At 37.8% G+C, this 25,455-nt stretch overlaps 2 protein-coding genes and 1 pseudogene across 2 annotated transcripts; all 3 read left to right on the plus strand.

Annotated features, from left to right (window-relative positions):
- Nucleotides 1-11,209: 11,209 nt before the first annotated feature.
- Nucleotides 11,210-13,094, plus strand: LOC103424896 (probable glycosyltransferase At3g42180; annotated as a pseudogene).
- Nucleotides 13,095-14,498: 1,404 nt separating this feature from the next.
- On the plus strand, nucleotides 14,499-16,909 carry LOC103400348 (probable glycosyltransferase At5g20260). The gene is made up of 3 exons (XM_008338997.3): nucleotides 14,499-14,647; nucleotides 15,707-16,061; nucleotides 16,247-16,909. Exons 2-3 carry the CDS (start codon nucleotides 15,720-15,722, stop codon nucleotides 16,907-16,909), a joined length of 1,005 nt encoding a protein of 334 aa, XP_008337219.3. The 5' UTR covers nucleotides 14,499-14,647; nucleotides 15,707-15,719.
- Nucleotides 16,910-17,619: 710 nt separating this feature from the next.
- LOC103400071 (uncharacterized) lies at nucleotides 17,620-23,758 on the plus strand. Its single transcript, XM_070813781.1, has 16 exons — nucleotides 17,620-17,960; nucleotides 18,645-18,712; nucleotides 18,989-19,144; nucleotides 19,517-19,684; nucleotides 19,971-20,121; nucleotides 20,219-20,298; nucleotides 20,427-20,699; nucleotides 20,783-20,926; nucleotides 21,024-21,158; nucleotides 21,508-21,606; nucleotides 21,851-21,907; nucleotides 22,220-22,424; nucleotides 22,558-22,676; nucleotides 22,967-23,035; nucleotides 23,174-23,272; nucleotides 23,353-23,758. Exons 1-16 carry the CDS (start codon nucleotides 17,831-17,833, stop codon nucleotides 23,590-23,592), a joined length of 2,193 nt encoding a protein of 730 aa, XP_070669882.1. The 5' UTR covers nucleotides 17,620-17,830; the 3' UTR covers nucleotides 23,593-23,758.
- The last annotated feature ends 1,697 nt before the right edge of the window (nucleotides 23,759-25,455 follow it).

Below are 25,455 nucleotides of genomic sequence, written 5' to 3' on the forward strand. Positions count from 1 at the left end.
AGAGGTTCGTCATCTGCCCTTGTCATGCTTCAGGACACCTCATCTAGGGCACGTTGCATCTTGGTGCATTGCAAAAGTTAATTCACCAAGGTCGTCTGCTGTGCGAGGGTGTTTGTCAATCCTATGACTTGTTGAGACAAGTGTGGTTCTCCATTTAGGTTGGAAGAATTTGGAAGGAATGCATCTCCTTGAGCAATGGAAGTGTGGTAGACTCCGGACCCAAGATTTGAGTTGAGAAATGTAAAATCCATGGAGAAATGTGGTGAAAATGCCCCTGGTTCAATCGTAGGCCTAGAAATTTGAAGCCGGGACGATTGAACTAATCTTGGACTGATTTGGGCTGCTTGGAAGGCCACGGGAATGGGCTGCTCGGCGTGTGGTGCACGTGGGTGCGAGGCTAAGGCTCGACTTGGCAACGCGTTGGGTTTGCATTGAGCTTAAGTGGCTCGGGCCGTCTCGCCTTGGGCTTGGGCCTGTGTGGGTTTGAATGGCACAGCTTGGGCGATGGTTGTGGTGCCGTGAACCTTGCCAATGGTGGCTGCCGTGGTGGTTGCCACGATGGTGCCCCGTGGGGGTGGTGCCGCTCCACTTATTGTTGTGTTGAGCTTTGTAGATCGTCGCGATCCTAATCCTCAAACGTTGGAATTTCCGTTTGTTAAGGTTCTGAATCTCTTGCCATTGTACTTTTCTTTTACGTTTTATCAAAGAATTTTTAGAAGAAAAAAATCCAAGAATAAGAATGTACGAAAAATCTACAAATGAACAAGAAAACGAAAAACCTTGAATGCGAGAGTCTTCTACGAGCGTTTGATCAAGACTCTCAATGAAAGCACCAATTTGTGGATGCAAATTTTCGCCTTCTTCTTCTTGGACAAAATTGCACCTACAAAACAATTAACACATTTGGTCAAGGCCAAGAGCCTCACGCGTCCACGATGAATGGATGGGCTTTGGCCGAAGAACCTCCGATGCCAAAGTTAGAATTTGAGGGAAAAATGTTTAGAGAATTTGGAGAATTTTGCAAGAGTGTTGAACTTAGGTTTTTGGAGAAAATGGGGTGGTATTTATAGGGGTGTGGCTGGCCCTTTTGGGAGAGATGGGAACCGGCCACTTTAGTGGTTTTTTTTGGTGTAATTTACAATTAATTAGCTAATTAGTAAATTAATTGAGTGATAAATAAATAAATTAGTTAATTAATATAATTTAGGAGAAATACTTTGGGAGTTACCTTGTGAGGGAGATATGATGAGGATGGATGAAATAGGTTTTGAATAAATACCTATTTTGATCACTTTTGACCTTGATTGTCTGTTGCTTGCGCGTAGAAGCTTCGGTGTGCCTCAAGGGTAATTTTGTCTTTTTTTTTACCCTAGAATCCACGTGTCGCCTCCATATTTTTCTCGATTATTTTTTGCTCCACAGCCACATCAGCATATTTAACGGAATAATAAAGCACTTTATTAGCCGCAAATAAATTGGGACACAAAAACATGATTTAGAGGATAAAGTGAAACAAAATAACTTTCTGGGGGTATAATGAGACTAAAGACACTTTCAAAGGGCACTACAATACAACTCCCAGGTATTTAGTTAGATAGGAATGCTAGCAATCTTCTCATTATGAACATCCTCATTCTGCCTTCTCTATTCTCCTCCTCATCATGAAATTGGGGTTCCACCATAAAATCAATTGGCAATATGGGGGGTAGCCCAAGACCATATAAGCACATAGAAAACTTGTCCCTTCATCGATGTGGGACAACTCTCAACACGCCCCCACGCATGTGTGGCCGATTTTCAAGCCTAACACGTGGACAACACAATAGGGTGACGTGGAGTGCGGCCGTTGGGCTTCACACGTGGAACAACCTGGCTCTGATACCATGTTAATTACATTGAAATGTCTGGGAATTGAAGAGAAAATCAAGAAGGAAGATGAAGAAGGATGAACACAGAGATCTTAGAGAGAAAGAGTTTAGAGAGAGAAATATGACTTGTTTTAATTGAAAGAATGAAGATTACACACTTTGTTTTTATACTAGTAAGCCTAACAACTCTAATCAAATATTAACAAACTTGCTAACTATATTTCTAACTGTATTTCTAACTTGTACCCTTAATACTCCCCCTCAATCTCAACTGGGGAAACCCAGTTTGAGATTGGAAGAATTGAGACATGATAGCACTAAAACTGTAGATTTAGGAAAATCACCATTGGATTGATACCCAAACATCTGTCCACATGTAGCACTTTGACTAGAGTCGCCACTTTGGATTAGCCTGCTGCAAACAAGAAAGACAAGACTTGATTATCTTTGAAAAAAAAATCCGAAATTGTTTATTCATCTAACACTAATCCATGACGAAACCATATTTCTCATTTAAACACTACAATTTTAACAATATTGATTGAATAGTTAAACAATTTCTAATTTGATTGAATTTTGTACTGTCAATTTTTCAAAAGTGACTTGAAAATTAGACGATTGCGGTCATTAAGAAATATGACAAAATAAAAAAGACAATCGAAAACGTAAAATGAGAAAGTTTGAGTGAGGAATTAATTAGATATTATTCATATGAGGGCCGAAGGGCACACTCTCTATCTCTCTCTCTCACCATTGATCGATCGGATTGACGACTTATAACAGCACATTACTTGCAGTTTAATAAAAAGGCAGCAACATCAAGAATTCAAGATGTTTGCGATCCAAGAAATTCATTTCGACCTCATATATATATGCATGTTGGCCTCGCGCACACATTAAGCTGATAAATAAATTAGTTTGACTCAATGTACCTTTGGGATTAGGGTTTTTTTTGTCCATTCCCTAGGGAACTAGCCTCAAACTACGACTTTCTACTTTTGGTGAAATATATAGAATCACTTGACAATGATATATTCATTGGAGTCATTTCATTTTGACAACTCTCACGCAAGAGTGAGTTCAGGTTGAAGAAACTTGAGGTTCCGTTATAAAATTAAGGGAATTTTAACGAAAAACTTCCGGTACTGTTTATTTTAACGAAAAACCATATTTTTACAATAAAAAGTCAATCCTGGTACTATTCACTTTATCTTTTATTTTGTCCTTATCGTTAAAACTCAAAGTTTTCAAGTCATTTTTATTAGTTTTCCTTAAAATTAATTGTTAATAAAAGAAGTAGCGTAGCTTACTTATTAGTCTTGTAAGGTTTATTCTTTTTCCGATATAAAACTCTTTAAGCTTCATATCCTCACATGCGCTCTTACGTGTAAGAAAAATTTCAAGCTATACACGTGGGAAACAATTCAGTGACGTAGAGCACGTGCGGCCGTTGGGCTAAACACATGGACCAACCTGCTATGATAACATGAAAATAGTTGAAATTCCACCATAAAACCAATTGGCAATATGGACGGTAACACAACTATATATAAGCATATGCAAGGTCCCTCATTTCCCCGATGTGTGATCGCTCTTAACATGCCCTTTCATGTGTGACGAATTTTCACACCTAACACTTGGACAACACAATTGGGTGATGTGGAGCACCTGTGGCCATTGGGCTTCACACGTGGATTAACTTGCTCTGATATCATGAAGAAAGTTAAGGTTTCACCAAAAAACCAAATGGCAAGAGGGATAGTAGCCCAACTACTTATAAGCACATGTAAGGTCTCTCATTTCTCCGATTGTAAGATTGATAAACACGCCCCCTCACGTGTGGTGAATTTTCAAGTCTAACACGTGGGCAGCATAATTGGGTAGTGTGGAGCACGTGTGGCCATTGGGCTTCACATGTGGGCCAACTAGCTCAGGTACTACGGAGAAAGTTGAGGTTCCACCGTAAAACCAATTGACAATATGGAGAGTAGCCCAACTATTTATAACATGCAAAGTCTCTCATTTTCCCAATGTGAAATTGATATCTCAACGCGTGTCATGAGGTCAAGTAAAAGTATTTAAAATCTCATACTTTGTGAGATATGCTCTTTTAATGACATGGTCGAACACCCCTTCAAAATTAACTCTCCTCATATTCATCACATATGATAACGATTCTTCTTCCGCATGCTGTGATTTTATACACGGCAAATTACTGATCAATAATTTATCTAATACATAACTTGCAAGATACTCATCATCAAATTTTCTATAATTTTAATTTTATCGATATCTGTAGCAATTTGCCATGTTCAATTATTTTTCATTAATGTCAGTGTGTGATAATCTTCACCCAGCTAAACCACTAAGAGCTACCCTTTTATATACATGCAAGTCAAAAAATGCAGCTCTGCTGAAGTTCTTAAATAAACCCAGATGACCACTCAGATCATCCTCTTCCTCGCCGACTCGCCGACTCATCCCTCTCACTGATTCTTATAAATGGACACTGTTGAATGATATACCACATCAGCAATCCACATCAGCAAGGTTGTTATCCTGTCAGTTAGATAGTTAGTTGGGATTGTAGGAAGATATAAGGTGGTTATGAGTTTGTTAGAAACTGATTAAGACAGAAATGAGCATGTATAAATAGAAAGGTTCTCTCTAAGACTTGTATTCCAATACATTCTGAAATATACAAATCACCATTCATTATCTCGTTCTCTCTCTCTCTTTCTCTGCTTCTTTACTTAAGATTGTTCTGTTCTTCTTCTTAGATTCATAGTGTAGTGTTAATATGGTATCAGAGCCATGGGTGATCGTTTGGTTTCCGCTGTAGTCTCTCTGGAAGTTTGTTAATCTATGAAGAGTGTTCGTTTTGTGGGCAAGGTTTATATGCTTCGATATGGAGGTTTCTTGGGTCAGGAAGAGCAGTGCACGCCAGGTGTTTGATGTTTTGTCTCAGTGAGTTTTCTGTTTGGTATTTTCATTGCTTTACAAGGCCAATAGCCAATTGAATGTTTACATAGGCTGATTGCCATTTTCTTCTTGATTAGTATACTCTCTCCTTAAAGGCCGATTGCCGGAGTTAGTACAGTTTGTAGTAGTTTGATATTTTTCCTCTGTACAAGGCCGATTGCCAAAGAGGATTGCTTGAGTTGAAGTTTGTAGTCATCTGATATTTTGAGTTGAAGTTTGTAGTCATCTGATATATCTCCTCTGATAAAGGCCGATTGCCAAAGAGGGTTGCTTGCATTGATCTTGTTTTGTTCATCATATACAAAATCTTGGTTGAGAAATTCTTGAAATCTTGATTGTCAATATGTCTGCAAATACCATAGAATCTGTGAAGATCGAAAATCTTTTGGGCATGCTCACTGTGAAGTTGCAGGATGATAATTTTGTTAAGTGGAATTTTCAGTTTCAGTCTGTTTTGCGTGGGTATGACTTACTGGATTTCTTTACTGGTGATAATCCCTGTCCACCTAAATATGTCATACATACTGAAAATGGTGTGACAAAAGAGATCACTACTGCGTATAAGACTTGGGTTAAACAGGATATGGCTTTACTCAGTTTGCTTATTGCTACTTTATCTGATGATGCAATGGAGCATGTTATTGGCTGTAAGACATCACAGGAGGCATGGAGTGCTTTACAAGATCGTTATGCCTCTGTGTCAGTTTCGAGAATCAATCAGTTAAAGACTGAGTTCCATACTGCACAGAAATGAGGGGACTCGATTGATAAATTTTTGTTGAAATTAAAGGCTATAAGAGATCAGTTAATTTCTGCTGGAGAAAGAGTTTCTGAAAATGATCTGGTTATTACGGTTTTAACTGGATTACCACAGGAGTTTGATATGATTAGAACTGTGATTTTGGCAAGAGAGACACCAATTTCTTTGAAAGATTTTCGTGCACAGCTTCTTAGTGCTGAACTGACCATCGACTCTAGAGTTTCAGTTCTTACAGGTTCAATGGCAGCAATGTATATGGATGGGGGTAATGGTAAAGGTCATCCTGGTTCCTATCAAGAAAATGGTACTTATCATGGTGAAAGCTCTGCTATGGAGGCTAGTGGTTATCAAGGGGGTGAAAGTTCTAACATAGGGACTACTGACTATCAAGGAGGATATGGGTTTACTGGCAGTAATCAGAGGATTTTTCCTTCTCAGAATAGAGGGTCATTCAATTCTACCAGGAACTCTTATGGAAATAATGCTTCAAAACCTTATTTTGGCAACAAGAATAAGGGGTCAAATAGCACATTTTCTGATTCAGGCAGAAATTCTCAGTCCAGTTTTAATGGTCAGACATCTAATGGTGGATCAAAGGGTAGTTCAAATTGGCAGAATTGGAATGGGAATACTACTTATAGATCATCAATCACTCCTGAATATCAAATATGCTCACGGAGAGGTCACACTGCACCTAATTGTCATTTCAGAAGTACTACTACTGTCAATCAGTATCCAATCTTGGTGTGTCAGATTTGTGGAAAGAAAGGTCATGCTGCATTAGAGTGTTTTCACAGGAACAATTACGCATATCAAGGGGCTCCACCACCTCCATCACTCACTGCATTATCTGCACAAGGTCCATCTAGTTTCTCTCCACCATCAACTGAGTCTCACCCACATGGGTTTTCTGCTGCTGATACATGGGTGCTCGATACTGGAGCTACTCACCATATGACTGCAAATCTTAATAATTTGTCTCAAGCTACTGCATACACTGGAGATGAAAAGATAATCATTGGAAATGGTCAAGGTTTGGATGTGAAGCATATTGGTTCTACTAACCTTTTTACTCCGGATCATTGTTTATTCCTCAAAAATGTTTTACATGTCCCATATATTACTGTGAATCTTTTATCAGTAAAGCAATTATGTCATGATAATAACTGCTGGTTTATATGTGATGATACTGTGTTTTTCATACAGGACAAGGCAACCAATGTGGTACTCTACCAAGGAAGGAGTGATGGGGAACTCTTTACAATACCTGTGACAGTGTTTTCAAGATCTGGCTCTGTGAATAAAGGAACACAAGGTGTAAAGGCTGGTTTTGTGGGAAAGATGATCAAGACTGCGATTTGGCATAAGAGGCTGGGCCACCCTTCTGAAGAAATATTGACTGCAATGCTAAAAGCAGCCAAAGTACCAGTTAGTCTAGATTCTTCTCAGATGTTATGTACTTCCTGCATTTCCAGTAAAATGTGTAGGCAGTCTTTTCCTGTAAAACAAAGTAGTGTTACTTTTATGTTTGAAAGAGTACATTCGGATGTATGGGGGCCTTCTCCAAAAGTATCAATTGAAGGATATAGATATTACATCAGTTTTATTGATGAGTTTTCCAGATTCTTGTGGATATTTCCTTTGGTTAATAAATCTGAAGCTGTTTCTGCATTTATCAAGTTCCATGCTTTTGTATCCAATCAATTCAACACTGCCATTAAATGTTTGCAAACTGATGGAGGAGGAGAGTATATGAGTAAAGTGTTTGGTAATTTTCTAGAATCAAAAGGGATTGTTCATAGAATATCATGTCCATACACTCCTCAACAGAATGGCATTTCTGAGAGGAAACATAGACATTTGGTAGAAACAGCATTGACTTTAATGTCTGAAGCAAACTTGTCTCCATCTTTCTGGTATCATGCTTGTTCATATGCATCCTTTTTAATCAATAGAATGCCAAGCAAAGTGTTAAAAATGAAGTCTCCATATCAACTGTTGTTTGATAAGGTTCCTGATATTCACAATTTAAAAGTTTTTGGAACTGCAGTATATCCATTTCTTAGACCTTATAATGCTAATAAGCTGCAAGCAAGGTCTGCTCAATGTGTTTTCCTTGGTTATGCTTTGGGATATAAGGGTGTTGTATGCTACAATGTGGAAACAAGGAAGATGATTTTATCCAGGCATGTAATTCATGATGAATCAGTCTTTCCATATACGATCTTGCACAGTACTAAGGTCAGTGACAGTTCAAAGACTTCGGGTATAACTCAGAGGCCTATTGTTGTTCAGATTCCTATTGCTACTGTTCTAGAGGATCAAAATACTCAGAGGACAAATAATGGTGAGGCTGTCCAGGATATGTCTCTCTCTATATCCGATCATGGTGCACATTCTGCTGACAGATCAGGTTCCTTGAATGAAGTATCTGGTTCAGAATCCTTATCACTGTCACAGGGTATCTCATCACTTCCAGATTCCTCTCTCATCACTCCTAGCTCTATTGGTGTACCACAAATGTTGCCTGTCCACAATGATACACAGCTTGAGGTAATTCTACCTTTTTCATCTCCTATATCTTCTAATCTTGGTGAATCCAATAATGCTTCTGTTCATCCAATGGTCACTAGGTTGAAGAGTGGTACAATACCACATAGGAGTTATAAGGGCTATTTAGCTACATTTCCTGAACTTCAGTCACTCCAATTAGCTGAAGACACTTATTTTGGTGGAGGTTTTTCCTTTTTGGCTGTTCATAGTGATGATGCTGAACCATCAACTTTCAGAAAGGCTGCTACAATGCCACAGTGGCAGAGTGCTATGCAAGACGAGTATGACTCTCTTCGGGCTCAAGGAACTTGGGAATTGGTTCCACCTCCTAGTGATAGGACTATTATTGGCAGCAAATGGGTCTACAAAATCAAAAAGAATCCAGATGGCACAGTTTCAAGGTACAAAGCCCGGTTGGTGGCACAAGGTTTTTCCCAAGAGCAAGGTGTTGATTATTCCGAAACCTTTAGTCCAGTTGTGAGACATACCACAGTTCGAATTGTCCTAGCATTGGCTGCTATTAACCATTGGGACTTACGACAGCTTGATATTAAAAATGCATTCCTGCATGGTGAATTGCAGGAAGATATATACATGAAACAACCACAGGGATTTGTGGATGTCACTAAGCCAACACATGTCTGCAAACTGATTAAATCTCTCTATGGGCTTAAACAGGCTCCAAGAGCTTGGAACTCTAAGTTTACAAGCTATCTACCTGCCATGGGATTTAAAGCTTCAACATCAGATTCCAGTTTATTTGTCAAACAGTGTGAAAACGACATGGTCATTCTACTTCTCTATGTAGATGACATTATTATTACTGGTTCCAATTCCAGTACAGTTCAGAGGATAATCACAGAACTGTCTGAGGTATTTGAGCTCAAAGATATGGGTAGATTGACATATTTTCTTGGTTTGCAGATCACTTATAAATCCAATGGAGATATTGGGGTTAATCAATCTAAGTATGTCAAAGATCTTCTTCACAAGGCCGGTATGGACTCCTGTAAACCCGCATCAACACCATGCAAACCTCATACTCCTTTGCTTCTAAATGAAGGAGATCCTTTATCAGATCCTACTTTATATCGCAGTATTGTTGGTTCACTGCAATATCTAACCTTTACACGGCCAGATATTGCATATGCAGTAAACACTGTGTGTCAATTCATGGCTACACCAACTGAGGTCCATTTTGGGGCAGTTAAAAGGATATTACGGTTTTTGAAAGGCACTATGCATCATGGAATCACATTCTCCGCTCATACAGAAGTGGGAATTCATGCATTCAGTGATGCAGATTGGGCTGCGGATTTGAATACCAGGAGATCTGTTACTGGTTATGTAGTCTATATTGGATGCAATCCAGTTTCTTGGCAATCGAAGAAACAGGATTATGTGTCCCGCAGTTCTACCGAAGCTGAATATAAGGCCTTGGCTCATACAGCTGCTGATATAGCATGGATCAGAAGTGTGCTCAAAGATATGGCTGTCATTTTAAATTCTTCTCCTGTGATCTATTGTGACAACAAATCGGCTATTGTTATAAGTGCAAATCCAGTATTTCATTCCAGGATTAAGCACTTAGACACTGATTACCACTTTGTACGGGAGAAAGTTCAACAGGGAGATCTCCAAGTTCACTACTTGTCCACTGAAGAACAGACTGCTGATATTCTGACAAAGGGGCTGCACAGTCCATTATTTCTCAAGCATTCTTTCAATCTCAAACTAGGAAACCCAGTTGAGATTGAGGGGGGATGTTGAATGATATACCACATCAGCAATCCACATCAGCAAGGTTGTTATCCTGTCAGTTAGATAGTTAGTTGGGATTGTAGGAAGATATAAGGTGGTTATGAGTTTGTTAGAAACTGATTAAGACAGAAATGAGCATGTATAAATAGAAAGGTTCTCTCTAAGACTTGTATTCCAATACATTCTGAAATATACAAATCACCATTCATTCTCTCGTTCTCTCTCTCTCTCTTTCTCTGCTTCTTTACTTAAGATTGTTCTGTTCTTCTTCTTAGATTCATAATGTAGTGTTAATAGACACCACACTGAAGAAACGGTCAAGCTAGCTAGCCAGCCATGGCCATGACTTCAGCTATCCGCTGCCGCACACTTTTTTGGCTAATTATCTTCTTTTTTCTCGTTTTCTTCGTTCTAACCTTCTCACCCTTGCTTCGTGAAAACAGTGTCATTATTCCCTTTGTTTCCTCTTTCAATAGTACTACTACACCTTTGAATCTGACAAAGAGCAACTGCACATCCCTACCTCAAGTTTCATATTTTGATGAGCTTCTCACAAGCTCCATGTATCAAAGGAGACACAAGGCTAATCTTACCAAAGTAAGCATTTCAATTTCATTTTTCAGGTTAATAACAGTTTCAATTTTCAAAACTTGTTTAGTAACTGTTTTCATTTTTCAAAAAGTGACCAAGCCAAATTTGGAAAATTCATCACAAAAGAGAGCTTTATGTTTTAATTATTTTGAACAAAATGATTATGAAATGACCCCCAAGTGTAATCGTTCTCATGTAGTTATTAGAATCAAAACGATGGTAATTATCTTGATAAATTAATTAATTTGACTAATACTTGATTTTAGTCTATTTAATCTTGGTGATCAGGGTAAGACTAGTTTGGATACAATTGAAGAAGGCTTGGCCAAAGCACGAGCTGCAATTCTTGAAGCAATTCAGTTTAAAAAGTATGCATCACAGAAAAATGAGACTTTTATCCCAAGAGGAACCATTTACAAAAACCCCTATGCTTTTCACCAGTTAAGTAATATTAAGATTCTATGTACAATACGATTTATACTCTTCTCTTTTTTATCTTGCTAAGTGATCATTTGCTTTGACCAATTAAGAGGGTTTTCTTACTAAGGTTTACTTAAAGTTTGAATGGCTAGATTACGATTGTCAAACTTCAGCTGTGCAACTCCAATCGTCCACTGCACCAGTGCATCCTATACATTGTCATTCGTGCATTCTAAAGTTTTTGCTAACCATAATATGCATGGTGCAGGAGTCACGTAGAGATGATGAAGAGGTTCAAGGTGTGGAGCTACAAGGAAGGAGAGCATCCATTAATACATTTTGGTCCAGTGAATGACATATATGGAATCGAGGGACAATTCATTGATGAAATAGAGAGGGAGGAAAGCCCATTCAGGGCTACACATCCTGATGAGGCACACACATTTTTCCTTCCCTTCAGTGTTGCCAACGTTGTTCGCTATGTCCACATGCCTATCACTCGGAAGCAAGATTACCATCGCGACCGCCTGCAACGGGTTGTCACCGACTACATCAGCGTTGTGGCTGATAAATATCCCTATTGGAACAGAAGCAATGGTGCTGACCATTTTATGGCTTCATGTCATGATTGGGTACGTATATATGTTGCTTCAACTGTGTCATCAAAATTTTTTTTTTCTTTTTCGTATGAACCGTATTGACACTCTGAAATAGTCATTTCCAAATTTCTTATTTGAGACCACTAGTGTGGAGCCAAAAATATTCACTAGGCGACACGTGGATTTTAGGACAAAATAGGACAAAAATACCCTCGAGGCATACCGGGTCTCCTACACGCGAGCAGTGGAGAATCATCCATCAACCAAGTCAGGAGTACCCAAAATGGGTAACAATTCAAAACCTATTTCATATATGTTTTTACCTCATTTTTTCCTTATTCAATTAGCCATTTATTTCAAACATTCCATAACATCCTCAACCAATTAATATAATCAATATATTAAAGGCTATTTATATCACCAAATCACCCCAAAATCACACCAAGGTCCGGCCATTCCCATCCAAAAAGAGCCTATCATATTCTCTACCTTTTCCACCATTTTCCCTTTTTAATTACCCTAATTAACTAGCCAATTAATTCCAAAAACCACCAAAACATTCATTTTATGTTTAAATAGCCAAATAAATTGGCTAATTAAACCTAAATTAAACCTAAAAACCCTAGCCACCTCCTAACTCTATAAATAGGCACCTATTCTCATCAAAGGATCAATTCCAACACTTTGGCAAAAATCCCAAAATTCTCTAAACACTCTTTCTCTCTAAATTCTAACTTTGGCATCGGAGGTTCTTCGGCCAAAGCCCCCCCCATTCATCGTGGGCGCGTGAGGCTCTTGGCCTTAACCTAAGGTGTTAATTGTTTTGTAGGTGCAAAATCGTCCAAGATCGAGGAGGAAGAAATTTGCATCCACAACTAGTATTCATTCGTAACTCAGGCGCCAGAGGTTTCAATTGAAAATCCTGAGCTTTTCAAGAACTTTATTAGGGTTCTTTGCAACGCCAACACTTCAGAAGGATTTTAACTTAAAAGAGATGTCTCACTGCCTGAAATCTACTTACCCAAAGGAAATTTGGACCCACCCAATTTGGGTCAGGCCCCAAAGAGCCGCCCAATTCTAGCATTCTTTGCCGGTCGGGTTCATGGACCTGTTCGGCCCATCTTGCTGGATCATTGGAAGGACAAAGATGATGAAGTTCAAGTCTACGAGAAGCTTCCCAAGGGCCTAAACTACACCAAATTTATGGGGCAGAGCAAATTTTGCTTGTGCCCTAGTGGATTTGAAGTTGCAAGCCCAAGAATTGTGGAGGCAATCTATGCAGGGTGTGTGCCCGTCTTAATTTCTGACAATTACACTTTGCTCTTCAGTGATGTGCTTGATTGGAGCAAATTTTCAGTGCAAATTCCAGTTGATAAGATACCAGAAATTAAGACCATCTTACAAGCAATTCCATTCGACAAATATCTGAAAATGCAGAAGAGGGTGTATAGGGTTCGTAGGCATTTTGTGCTAAACAAGCCATCTAAACCGTTTGATGTAATTCACATGGTGCTTCACTCAGTATGGTTAAGAAGACTTAACTTTAAACTCGAGAATTAATTATATGTATCAACATAACTTTTTTCCCCTTTGCTTGTTTGATGTAAAACTGAGGCCAACAATGAAAACTAGGCCAATAGGTGACTTGCAATTTCAAAATAATAAAAAAACGTCATCTTGTTTTCAATATTGTCATTTTTTCCTTCTTTCACATACGACGTGTACAAGATCTAAATTTGTCTATAAATTCCTTGCGAGGCGAATGAGTTGCTAGTGGCTATATGAATTTGAATTATTTCCTTTTACGAAAAAGAAAATAATATTTGTGATTCTCCTTTTCAACCATGATTTGCCAAGATTCATATTCCTAATGGGTTTCATATGCATATGGTGAAACGGAGATTACATATATAAATTGGTAAATTTTGTTGTAATTAGAGTTATTATATAAGTGTGATTGTGTAAACTTAAATAAAATATAATAAAAACTAGGAGATCTTATCATTATATTTGTACCATTCGAAAATTTACTGTAAATAAAGGCCCGAAACCTAAAAAACAAATCACAATCTCGTATCAGCTGAACCCTTTCTTTTTCTAAGCCGGACCTCCCTTTCTTACTCTCAAACAAATCCATATATTACAACCTCCACGTACCAAATTTTCCTTTATGTATTTCACAATTAACCAGTCATAATTAATACAGTGCGTGTAACCCTTAAATAAATTAAAGACCAGAATCAACTCACTCTCACGACAGATTGTATTTTGATTACTTCATTACTATGCTACATAAGTAGGTCCCGCACATATTGCACGTATGTTTATCACTCCCCATACCAAATACAGTGTTCTTTCTCCTCCTCCTCCCTCCATTTTTTTCTCCTTCAAAGAAGTAAGAAAGAAAGTAAATCCATGGCAGAATTCGGTTCTTCTGCTCACATTGTTACTGCACTGCTACCAACTCTTTCTCTTTTCCTTTTATTTATCTTTTTCTTATCTCCATTAAATCAAACCAACCTTGCCAATATTATTTTCTTATCACCATCGTCGTTGCCATCGTCACCCATTTCATCACCACCATCGCCGTCATCATCGTTACCGTCATATTTATTGTCAACCAATGAATCAAGGAGTATCAATATTGGAATAGTGAAGGAAGAACGTAAAAAAGTATGCCGGGCAATGTATTTTTATTCAGTTTTTTACTTTAATCAAGTATTTTTAGGCACATGAATACAGAAAATGATTTCCACACTCGCTCGTCTCTTATTTCTAGTCACAACGTTGAATTAAACAATGATCAAATAAGGGAATGGAAATAAGCAGAGGGTACAAGTGGATAAAAGAATGTGAAAATCATTCCTTATGAATGTATGCACATGTTTATCAATTTGTTTTTGTCACTGATTACAATTTTCTCTTCTTTTTTTTTTTTTTTTTTTTTGATAGAAAATGAGTAATTTGGAGAGAATTGAAGCAGATTTGGGTAGAGCAAGAGAGGCGATCCGGAAAGCAGTTCATGAAAAGAATCAAACGTCTAATTACAAGGGAAACGACGATGTGATCATCCCAAAAGGATCAGTTTACAGAAACGCACAATCTTTTCATCAGTTAAGTTCTAAGCACAATTATCTCTCCATGGTTAATTTTGATTCAGTGATGTTAAACTTTCAATTTGAATTTAATTATCTATTCGAGGTTTGACCTTTGATGACCGTAAAGTCATGGGAAAAATTAATTTTTATCTTTAATTGTGGACAGTTAATTGGCATTATGAACTTCATAATGCTCGTTAAATCCTGTCTACAGTAAAGTTTCCATCGATTCGCAATAAAATTATTGATGCGTGGTAATTGTAAGTATGGAAGTAAAAAAATAAAAAATCTGCAGTTGCCAAATTTTCCCATATGAATAATTCGGATTTACAATTTATGTTGTCCTCGTCACACCTGAGAGATTTTTTAGTGTGACAGAAAACGGACTGAGAGATTTTTTAGTGTGGCAGAAAACGGTCCGATATATGAAATGTCATAATATAATTGGTTAAATATTTTTTTAAAAAAATTAACCATTTATATTATGACACTTGATGTATCAAGTCGTATTCTGGGCACACTAAAAATTTTTCGTCACCATTAATTTGAGCATTCAGTTGGTGCAAGAAAATCTTCTATATGGGGGAGACCGTGATAGAATACCAAGGGATGGTCAGGATTTTGGCTTTTGGCATCTGATAATTTATAGTCTTCTAGATTCATTTGACTCAATTGTCCATTAATTCGATTCAAATTACTAAGCCTATTTTACGCATTCCTGTCGATTCCTTTGCCTTGATTTCATGCCATGCAGCTAGATTGAATTTACCCCAAAATTTGTTCACCTTAATCAATGCATTATACAGTTTTTTTTAGCATAATGCATTAGATAGTTAACTAATCGATTTATCTATGAGAAATTTACGTAAATGAATCCAGATACAAACTTATAATCAAAAGTGGAACCCGAGTAACATGTACGATGTCAATACAAATGCACTAAATGGTGATTTCTATGCGGTTTATCAATCTTATTGAAAGTCAGAAACTAGCTAGTTTAATTTTTGTATATTTTACGTGCTAGAATTTACCAAAGTCTGACTGAGCACTATGATGATATGCACGATCGATCAGGAGCTACGTAGAGATGGAGAAAAGATTGAAGGTGTGGGTTTACAGGGAAGGAGAGCATCCGCTGGTTCACACCGGGCCCTTGAACGACATCTACGCCATCGAGGGGCAGTTTATAGACGAGATGGAGAGTGGTAAGAGCCGCTTCATGGCTCGCCATCCCGACGAGGCACACCTATTCCTCATTCCTATCAGTGTAGCCAACATCATCAACACTCTTTACAAGCCTCTTGTCACGTATAACCGTGATCAACTTCAAAGGGTGGTTATGGATTATATTGGCGTTATAGCTGAAAAATACCCTCACTGGAATAGAAGCCGAGGTGCAGACCATTTCTTGGTTTCTTGTCACGATTGGGTTTGCCTTCTTTCTCTTCTCGATCTTTCATTGCTGTCAAATAGAACTATTTGTAATACATTTACTGATAATATATTAGAGATAAAATGAATGTGTTGGTCAGTAAATATAGTATAAACAGTTTTGTTTGGTCAATATACTTCATTGTCGATCTATACAAAACTAACTAGTATGTTGGATTTCAGGCACCAGACATTTCACAAGTGAATCCTAAGTTATATCGAAACTTCATTAGGGTTTTATGCAATGCCAATATATCAGAAGGGTTTAAGCCACAAAGAGACGTCTCCATTCCAGAAATCAACATACCGTATGGAAAATTTGGTCCAACCCCGCAAAATACAAGCCTCGACAAGCGTTCAATCCTTGCCTTCTTCGCCGGAGGATCTCACGGCCACATAAGAAAGATCTTGCTTGAGCATTGGAAGGACAAGGACAATGAAGTGCAAGTGCACGAGTACCTAAAAAACAAGAAAGACTACTTCAAGTTAATGGGTAAAGCCAAGTTTTGCTTGTGCCCTAGTGGGTACGAAGTGGCAAGTGCTAGGGTGGTCACAGCAATTTCCGTGGGGTGCGTCCCCGTGCTCATTTCTGATGACTACGTATTGCCCTTTAGTGACGTTCTTGACTGGAGCAAATTCTCCGTTTACATTCCATCGAAAAAAATACCCGAAATCAAGACAATTTTAAGGGGGATTTCGCCCTCGAGGTATTTGGAACTGCAAAAGAGCGTGATGGAGGTGCACCGGCATTTTACGATCCATCGCCCTGCTCAACCTTACGATATGCTTCACATGGTGCTTCACTCGGTCTGGTTGAGAAGGCTCGATGTTTCGTTGCTATCTTGATTTACAATTATTGGGTGAGAGTTTAGTTCTCCCTATTGTTGTAGCTGAGGGTTTATAATTATTTTTATGTTTGTTGTTTTCTTATTCCATTACCTATATACTCGAAATTATTATACTCTTGTCACATATATAGATAGTGAACAAAATAAAAAGGGACTGAAGAATGCAAACATATGAAATTATCTTTTGATTTTTTTTGTTTGTATTTAGTGTTACGAAACTTCACAACGAGTCTCATACGTATATAGATTTTCATGTAACGTAAATGTCACTATGACATATTTGATATTCTTTTGGTAGTTGATGTAAAAAAACACATGATAACATGCTTAATTTTGATATTTTGTAGCAAATAGTATTCTCCATACATGTCACATCTTATAGCATCACGAGCCTCCACATAATTGCCCCATTTATATAATTATGCTAATAATGTAAAAAGCACAATGGTTCGCAACTTAAACTCTTTTGCATTTAAGTTCGCATGCTTCTCCTAATTTAAATTAAATTAGAATGATACTAGAAAGATCATATTTTTTTAGACTATACTCTCCAACTATTAACTGATACATAATGTGCTTTACAAAATATGATCTAAAAATATAATGTCCTGCATTCTCATTTAATAAAGCTAGATTATAGTATTAAACTATTGCTCGAATAAATAATAAATAAAAAAGTAGTTTAGGTTTTTCATTTTGTTTAAAGTCAAAATCAAAAGGAAACCGGGTGATCTGATACCAAATAAGATCCGACCCACTTGATGACCTAAAGTCGCCGACCCGCCCAACCAGTCCACGCGCACGCTCTACCATCCTCGTTCTTCTCAAGCCAAGTGGGCAGCACAGCAGCAACCAACAAGTAAAAGCAAAGAGACTGATATTCCTACGCAGCAGTGAAAAAAAAAAAGCATCTGCAACGATGGCCGGGACGACGAGTGCAGAGGAAGCTACCGTGAACCTCCCCTTACCCGACCGCGGCACCCCCATTCCTTCCGGCGATCACACCGTCTGGGCCGACGTCTCTCCCCTCCTCGACGCCGCCTGTAAAGGTCAGTGCTTTTCCCCCCTTGTTGATTGCCCTAAGCTTGAATCTCAGTTCCTCAGCTGCTCTGTTTGGTTCCCGAGAAAATGAAGGAAAATAGTAAAGAAAAGGGATGAAAATCCGAAAGCTTATTGGGTTTCCATATAACATAGTATTGGACTTTCGAATTCGAAGTAAAAACAATTACATAAAGGATAAGACTTTAAGTGGACATAGTAGTTTAATCGCATATTTGTGCAAAATAATGTGTGTGTGTGTGTATGTATATATATTCTATACAGGAATGCATATCTGTATATGTTGCGAGTGTGCGTGGTTAAATCAAGAGCAGTGATTTTGTTTCCATTAGTTCCATGCGATCGTAAGCTTTCGGCTGTTCTTGAAATCATTGATTGAATGCTGAGTTCGTATGCCGAAGATTGTTGAAATGTCGTAGTGTTTTCTCACGGAGGTTATTTGGATGGCAAGGCTTGTGTTGTTGATTTTCTTTGCAATTAGACTGTGGACTGTGCAAACCTGTATTGCTTCTTGTGTATAGAATAAGTGTAACATTTAAGGCAATAGTTGTGTGTGTATGTATGTGCATATTTTTAGTTTTAATGTAGTTGGTCTTGTGGACTGGATTGGTGTTCTACCCGTTTCTTGGGTTTTTGTGCTTAATTTGATTTCTTTTGATGGATTTTGGCCACAGATCTTCAAGATGGTATGCTCATTCACGGAGATAATTTCAATCTTTTTGCTGCCATGTCTGCCTTGGAGGTACACATTGTCTGCACTTTCTGTACATGCAGAATTATTGTAAACTGAATAATTCACACAGAATTTATGATCTTTGAATAAGTTGTTGGGAAACAAATTTAGTGTGAAACTGTTTCTTTCATTGGATCACGAGGTGAATCGCAATCCAGGAAATTAAGAATTAATGAGTTGCACAATCTTTCAGTTTAATGGTTTTGCATTCTATTTATGCTAATTTTGTTTTTCATGTATTAGCTTAGTCTATATTTAACACTTTCTGTTTGTGTTCCTTATTAGATAATGGACCCAAAGATGGATTCTGGTATGGTATGTAAATATTACTCTGTTGATGAAGCAATTGAGGATGGTGCTGCTCCTGTTCCTACTAGCTTTGATAAAACGGTTGATGTTCAACGTACTATTGATATCATGGATCATCTTCTAGCCTGTGAGGTATATGCTACAGAACTTTCCTTCACTGCTTAGGCTTGAAAAACAATCTTTAGATATTGCTAATTTGAAGTAAAGCCTTTTTATGCTCCTTCAATTATACTTTACTTGCTTCCTAATTTCGTAAACCAAGTGTCTTGTTTTGTATTTGGAAAAGATGATAACCATATATTTTTATTGTAAAAGATTACGATCTGCTATGAAATTTATGCGGACATCACTGCTACTTAGGGGCTTAATTTTTATTTTTTCCTCGTTATTTGCCCAAATCTATTCATGATATATGTTTTAAAGCACTATATTTCACAGTGGGATTTGTCTGTTCTACAGTCTTTCCTTTCCTTATGTTTCTATATGTAAATCTTTAAATTGCAGGCAACATGGCACAAGGGTCATTCATTGGCACAAACTGTCTTCTCGTGCATCTATCTTCTCAGGCTTGATAGGACATCTTCACATGCCTTACTGAATTCGTATTGCAGAGTCATACGAGCAACCTGCAAGGCGGTCATTTCAGTCGTCTCAGATGCACGCACTCATGAAGTAAAGTATTTCAACAGCTCTTTTGGCCTATGCTGTTTCAGTATTTCCGCTAAGTTGTAGTAATTTATCTTGTGCCTATGCTGTTTTAGTCCTTTTTATAAATACCTAACTGCTCCCACGAGTGAGTTGTAAATGATTGTTATCCTCAGAGTGAAATATAGTTTCATATTCTGGTGACAATTCAGTGCATTTTGTTTTTCAAGCCTAGTCTCTGAATAGTAATTTGCAGTGATGGTATACTTTTATATGTATTTTTGAATTTTGATCAAACTTGTCTCATTGGCAGGAAGAAGACCTTTTTACAATGACTTATGGTCTTCCTTTGAATGGGGATGGAGATGAAAAGTGCTTGTCAATGCTACATGCTGTTGAAGAAACAATTTCCCGCCAATTACGTGCCTGTAAAGCACCATCATCGAAAACCAGAGTGTTAGAAGGTAGATATCCATTCATTTTCGCAGAAATATTACTTTATCTTGAATTATAGCTTGGAACAAAGCACCACCGTCATCATATACTTGCTTTTTGTTGCAGACTTGGTGTCACTACAAAATAATTCTGAATTGGAGGAAGGTTACTGCAAGGCTTTGTTATGCCGCTTACGCTTTCGTAAGGTCTTACCCTGTGTTCATTTATCTTATATGCATTTGCTTCATCTGGGAACACATTTCCATGCATTTGAATATAAATGCCCCCATCTTGTAGAAGTTAAATAAAAAGAGCTCTCTTCTTCTTCTTTCAGCATTTTTACCATGTTCTTACATCTATGAAGCGGCCTCAAGGGAGAGGATTGGAGTTGGCCAGAAAACATATAGCCTCATGCATATCTGAATTAGAATACACTCTTAGCTCTTCAGAGATCCTTAGATCTAGTACTTTTGGAAGTCATGAAGGCAACTTAGAAGATAAAACTACGGCTTCTGGCTGTGAACCAATTGGCTTTGATGCTAGTTTAAACTGTAGATTATCTGCCCCTACACCACCACGTGCAATAAAAATTCTGAGTTGGAAAAAGGTGAGCATGAGATAATTGCTACCGATAATTGTAGTAGTTACTTCCAGTATTATGACATTTTTGCTTTGGTTTTGTTGTACCAGGCTGTTGAATATTTTATTAAACTTCTTCATGATCTTGATGTTATATGTTCCTACCCATTAGACCCATCATTAGAAAGTGTTTTGCACTTTGTTGTTGAGTTTCAAAAATCTCAGCCAGATTTAGTAGCAAGAGCTCATCTTCAGGTCGGTTTTGTCATTTGTTTCTACTTTATTCTAGATACTCATTGCTAAGAGTTCTGTTGGCATATTTGTGAATTATTGACCTGAAACTTTTGAACAGCGTCTGCTGGTTCAAGACGGGAAACTCTATGGTAGGGATCCTATCTTTGCTGTTATTATTCGAGCTGCAGCATTACCAGAGAGTACAAGGAACCATGATATTCAGAAACAGGAATCTATTATTCAACTGGGACAGGTGAAGTGAATTCTTTCTCTGGACTGATTTTAGATCTCTTTCCATTTCTGTATTTTTGGGTTATGATAGTTTCAAAATATGCTCATGTTATGTTATGGAACTATTCATTTGTTTTCTAATAAGGTGGGTCAAGGGCTATGATGATTTATCAATTTTAGCATGTGATTATTCGTGCATGAGAAGATAGAACATTTTTCTTTTGGGTACAAGATGGAACAATTAATGAGACTCTCTCTCTCCTTTTAAGCGTGCATGCAACAGAGGGGGAAGGCTGGTTTTAGTTTAGTATGCTTCTAGACACTTGCACTGGGTGCTGATTCTAACACGTGCAATATTTTGGGCACTGCAGTTAGTAATCAATTTGCTAAAAGTTTTATGCACAAATGGTGCATGGCAACGGCGTAAGCTTGGAAAGATTTTACAAGATTGGCGCGTTGTTTTTGTACAGGTATGCCAAACTATCTTCAAATCAAGATATTTATTAGTTTTTCTTCGGTTCCAAACTCATTGAGTTGCTCAGGCCTGATAAGGTATTGTGTTTCTGAAGTGATAATCCTATGAAGCACATATATCTTGTGTCTATCATTATCTAATTTTCCTGTTTATCGCTCTACTGATTGTCCAATTTGACTGGTGATTGGATTTTGTTTGGATAGTTTTATTTACTTTTTTTTTTAAATGTTGATTTGTAGATAGAGATGGCCTTCAGAAAGGAGTTTGGAGAAAATGCAAACATTTCAAATGATCAGGTATGCTGCTCTCTGAGAATATTACTTTAATGTTTTTTCCCGCTAACTTACTTGATCTGTTAATCATCAAATACGCTTGGATGCATTCAGGTTCTAGATAAGAGGCCGATGACATCATCATTTTTATTGTCTAATAACTTGAGAATGGCCATGTTTGTGTTGATTATATTATCTCTACCTATGCAGTGTTAAATCTTCTTGATGATTAAATTTTCCTTCATTTTTCGTTTGCTATTCAGCGATCATAGTGAAACCTAAATGCAAAAACCAGTATAATTTTGCTTATCCAATTTGGATATTGGATTTCTACAGAATGTCAGCGTGAAATTATTCCAACACATCCTTCTTTGGGTGGAAAAGCAAACATACTGGATAGCTTGTCGATTTCTCATTTTAGGTTTTGAATTGGAGCTTTATTCGCTCAGTGAATATTGCATGGTATATTGGTATATCTATGTTGTCCTGATCAAACTTGCAGAGAAAACAAGTCTTAAGACGGTGGTTTGCAATGACAGTGGTAAGTATTTTTATATTCTGTAAACTTAATCAATAATTCTGAATTCTCTTGTATATTTGCATGTGATATGGCTCTTCAAAGCTAATTTACTCTACTTATGCACCATCTGGTGCATCCTGTGTTTTATGATCAGGTAAACGGAAAGGAAAGAAGAAAAGGGATTATGTTAAAGATGTGGCACGAGATTATAGGATTCCACCTGCAGTCTTGTTTCTTCAGTGCCAAATATGTCTTGCTGAAGGACTTACAATGGTAATTGTGCTTTAGTTTCTGATTTATGAGTTGAAGAATGACCACTTCCAGGAAATACCTTTTAAGATGGCTGTCTAGAGAATAAGGTCTTTTTGGGCCTCTGACGGTACTAAGTAATATGCTTTTAGGTTTGGACTTTATCTGTAGCAATCTAGTTTTGTGGTTTTATATCATCAACCGGGCCATTTTATATTGTTAATCTAAGGAAAAATCCTGTCCGTTCCTAGAATAAATTTTTGCTTCAACAATTTCACCAAAAATCCTCAGTTTAATGAATCCAATCTATCCAGATGCTCGCTGCTTTGAAGAATGACCGCATGCTTGTACAAAGTCGAAGCCCTTTTAATACTGAGCATGAGGTATACTTGCACGATACAGTTCCAAAAAAAACATACTTAGAGGAAATGCATATTGGGAACTACTTTAGAAGTCACTGTTTATAGTTTGCACAAGTTTCTGACCTACATATGTCCTTTGTGTTCTCACCATTTCTTTAGAGGTTTATTCAGCAGTTTGAGCTCCTACAGAGAGCTTGCATTCCTGACCACGTCTCATTCTCCCTGTTTGTGGAATCTACAACCCAAGCTTGTTTATCGGTGAGTGAATTTTCTGCCAACACTGGTCGGAATTTCCTTGATATTCTGGTAGGCTTACTGTTACTTATTCCTTTTCACAGAACCTAGTAATGTATGATTACTTTAAGGATGCTCATAGGATTGCAAAGGAGATCAAGAGTAGTTTTTCAAACGACCCAGAAAAATTGGCCGAACTACGAAGGCTAGAGCAAGTAGCTGAGCACAATAGCATTGCCTTAAACGTGATTAGCCGAGCCGGAGCCCAAGACCCCTCGCTCAAGGTTTCTTTCGAGTTCAACCACCATCCGTGCTTTGCAACGGCTGTTGTTAGGCGATCGTGAAGGTGACGTTTAATTATCTCCACCAATTTTGAAACACTCCCTCAATCCAGATGCAGTCTTGTAGCATAGCACTTGTAACATCAATCTTTCAAGCATTATTTTCCAACTATTCTTTTCATTAATTTTGTAATTGCAATGAATAAAATACAAAACCATATCTAAGTGAGCTCTTGTCCGCTCCCTCTTTCTCATCGCCATTTATTTTCCTGCTTTCTACTTTGTTGTTATGGGAAGTCAAGTGGCAAAGAAGTGAATGCGATGCAAACGGTGACAGTATCTTAAGCCAATAACAAACTACAATATGTTTTAATTTTACCGTATGACAGTGTGTTATTGATTTAAGATATTATTCGAGTGGTTAACCATGGATATGTAGTTCTTTACGAGAGGCTTTTTATTGAAATTTCTCACTTTATGGTGATGAAGCAAAAGAACGTAAAGACGACGTGACTCACGCCCAACTTTGAATTTGAATCTGGATGGATCCACCTGAGCTAAAGGAAGTCCACCAAAACTTATTCAAAATCGATCCAACGAACACTTTCACCCACTATGTAAAATTCTTGGGTCCAGCGGATGGGCCATCGCTTGTTAGGCCACACACACAAGGTGAGAGACCTTCCTGCATTGAGAACGGAATCGGTAAAGAGTGTGTGGGACACTAATACAAGAAGGTCTCACCTTTTGTGTGTGGCTAGTTAGAGCGATGTGGTCTTTTTGGCGGACCTAAGAATTTCTCACAATTTCGCCAATTCATTGTACTTTAGAAGTTCCAATTTTCAAATGTTGAATTTCTTGATTAGAAGTTTGTAGTTGGACGAATCAATTGTCATTTTTCATTTGTTTCTTCATCTAGCATAGGTTGAATTATACGGATCGGGTCTTTAGACCTCCGAATTGGCAAAGTCAGCCGTCAAAAGAGCAAACCGACGAAATTTGGGGCAGCTGGTGCATGCATGCAATCCATATAATAATACAACAAAATCTTGTACCAAAAAGTGCTGCCTAGCACTTAGCAGTTGACATTTTTTAGTTGTTTTTATCATGTAGGGTTGATCGAAGTCTCTTTTTTTTTCTTGATAAGACGATATTCTAAAATCAAATAGTGATATTTGAACTTAAATACGAATGTGGTACACATTATTTCGAGTTGACCGGCACCTCTGAAAAATATCTACACTGAACGATACAGAAGGTCCCTCATAACCTCCAGATTAGTGGATTTAGTGTGGGTCCCAGAATTAAGTTGGAATTTCGGTACCGTTTGGTACGCAAACGGGACAGAACGGAACGGGACGGGACGGGACGGGACAGAACAGAATGGAACGGATGATGTAAATATTGAAAAAGATAAGGAGAATTTTTGTCATAAAATGTTATAAATTTGTGTTCCACGGATGTGGAACGGGTCGTTCCAAGGGGAAGAGGTGGAACGAAAAATCAGCCAAATTTCGTCCCATGGGACAACCCGTTCCACAGTTTTTAGACGCACCAAACGTGGGACGGAACGGCTCGTTCCGTTCCGTCCCGTCTCGTCCCACGTACCAAACGGTACTTCCAGAACGTGGTTTAAAAAACTTAATTAAAAAATGAAAATGGTATTGTTTAATTTGGAGGGTGCGATCGTCTTTTTCGCAAGTAGCTTAGGAAATTAGGATCTGTGCCGGCAATGCATTCAAAATGTAAATTATAAACCCTAACCATTTGGAGAACATAAATTAACACAAAAATGCATTGTGTAGTTCTTTTGGGAAATTGAGCATGTGTTATGGCTTTGTCTAGCTTATGAGTTGTCTATTATAATGACAAATTTTTACGCAAGGCATCTGGATCACGCATAATGTCTTATTCTTCTCACAAAAC

Source organism: Malus domestica, chromosome 15 (assembly GCF_042453785.1).
Source record: "Malus domestica chromosome 15, GDT2T_hap1".
In the NCBI taxonomy this organism is placed as follows: Eukaryota; Viridiplantae; Streptophyta; class Magnoliopsida; order Rosales; family Rosaceae; genus Malus; species Malus domestica.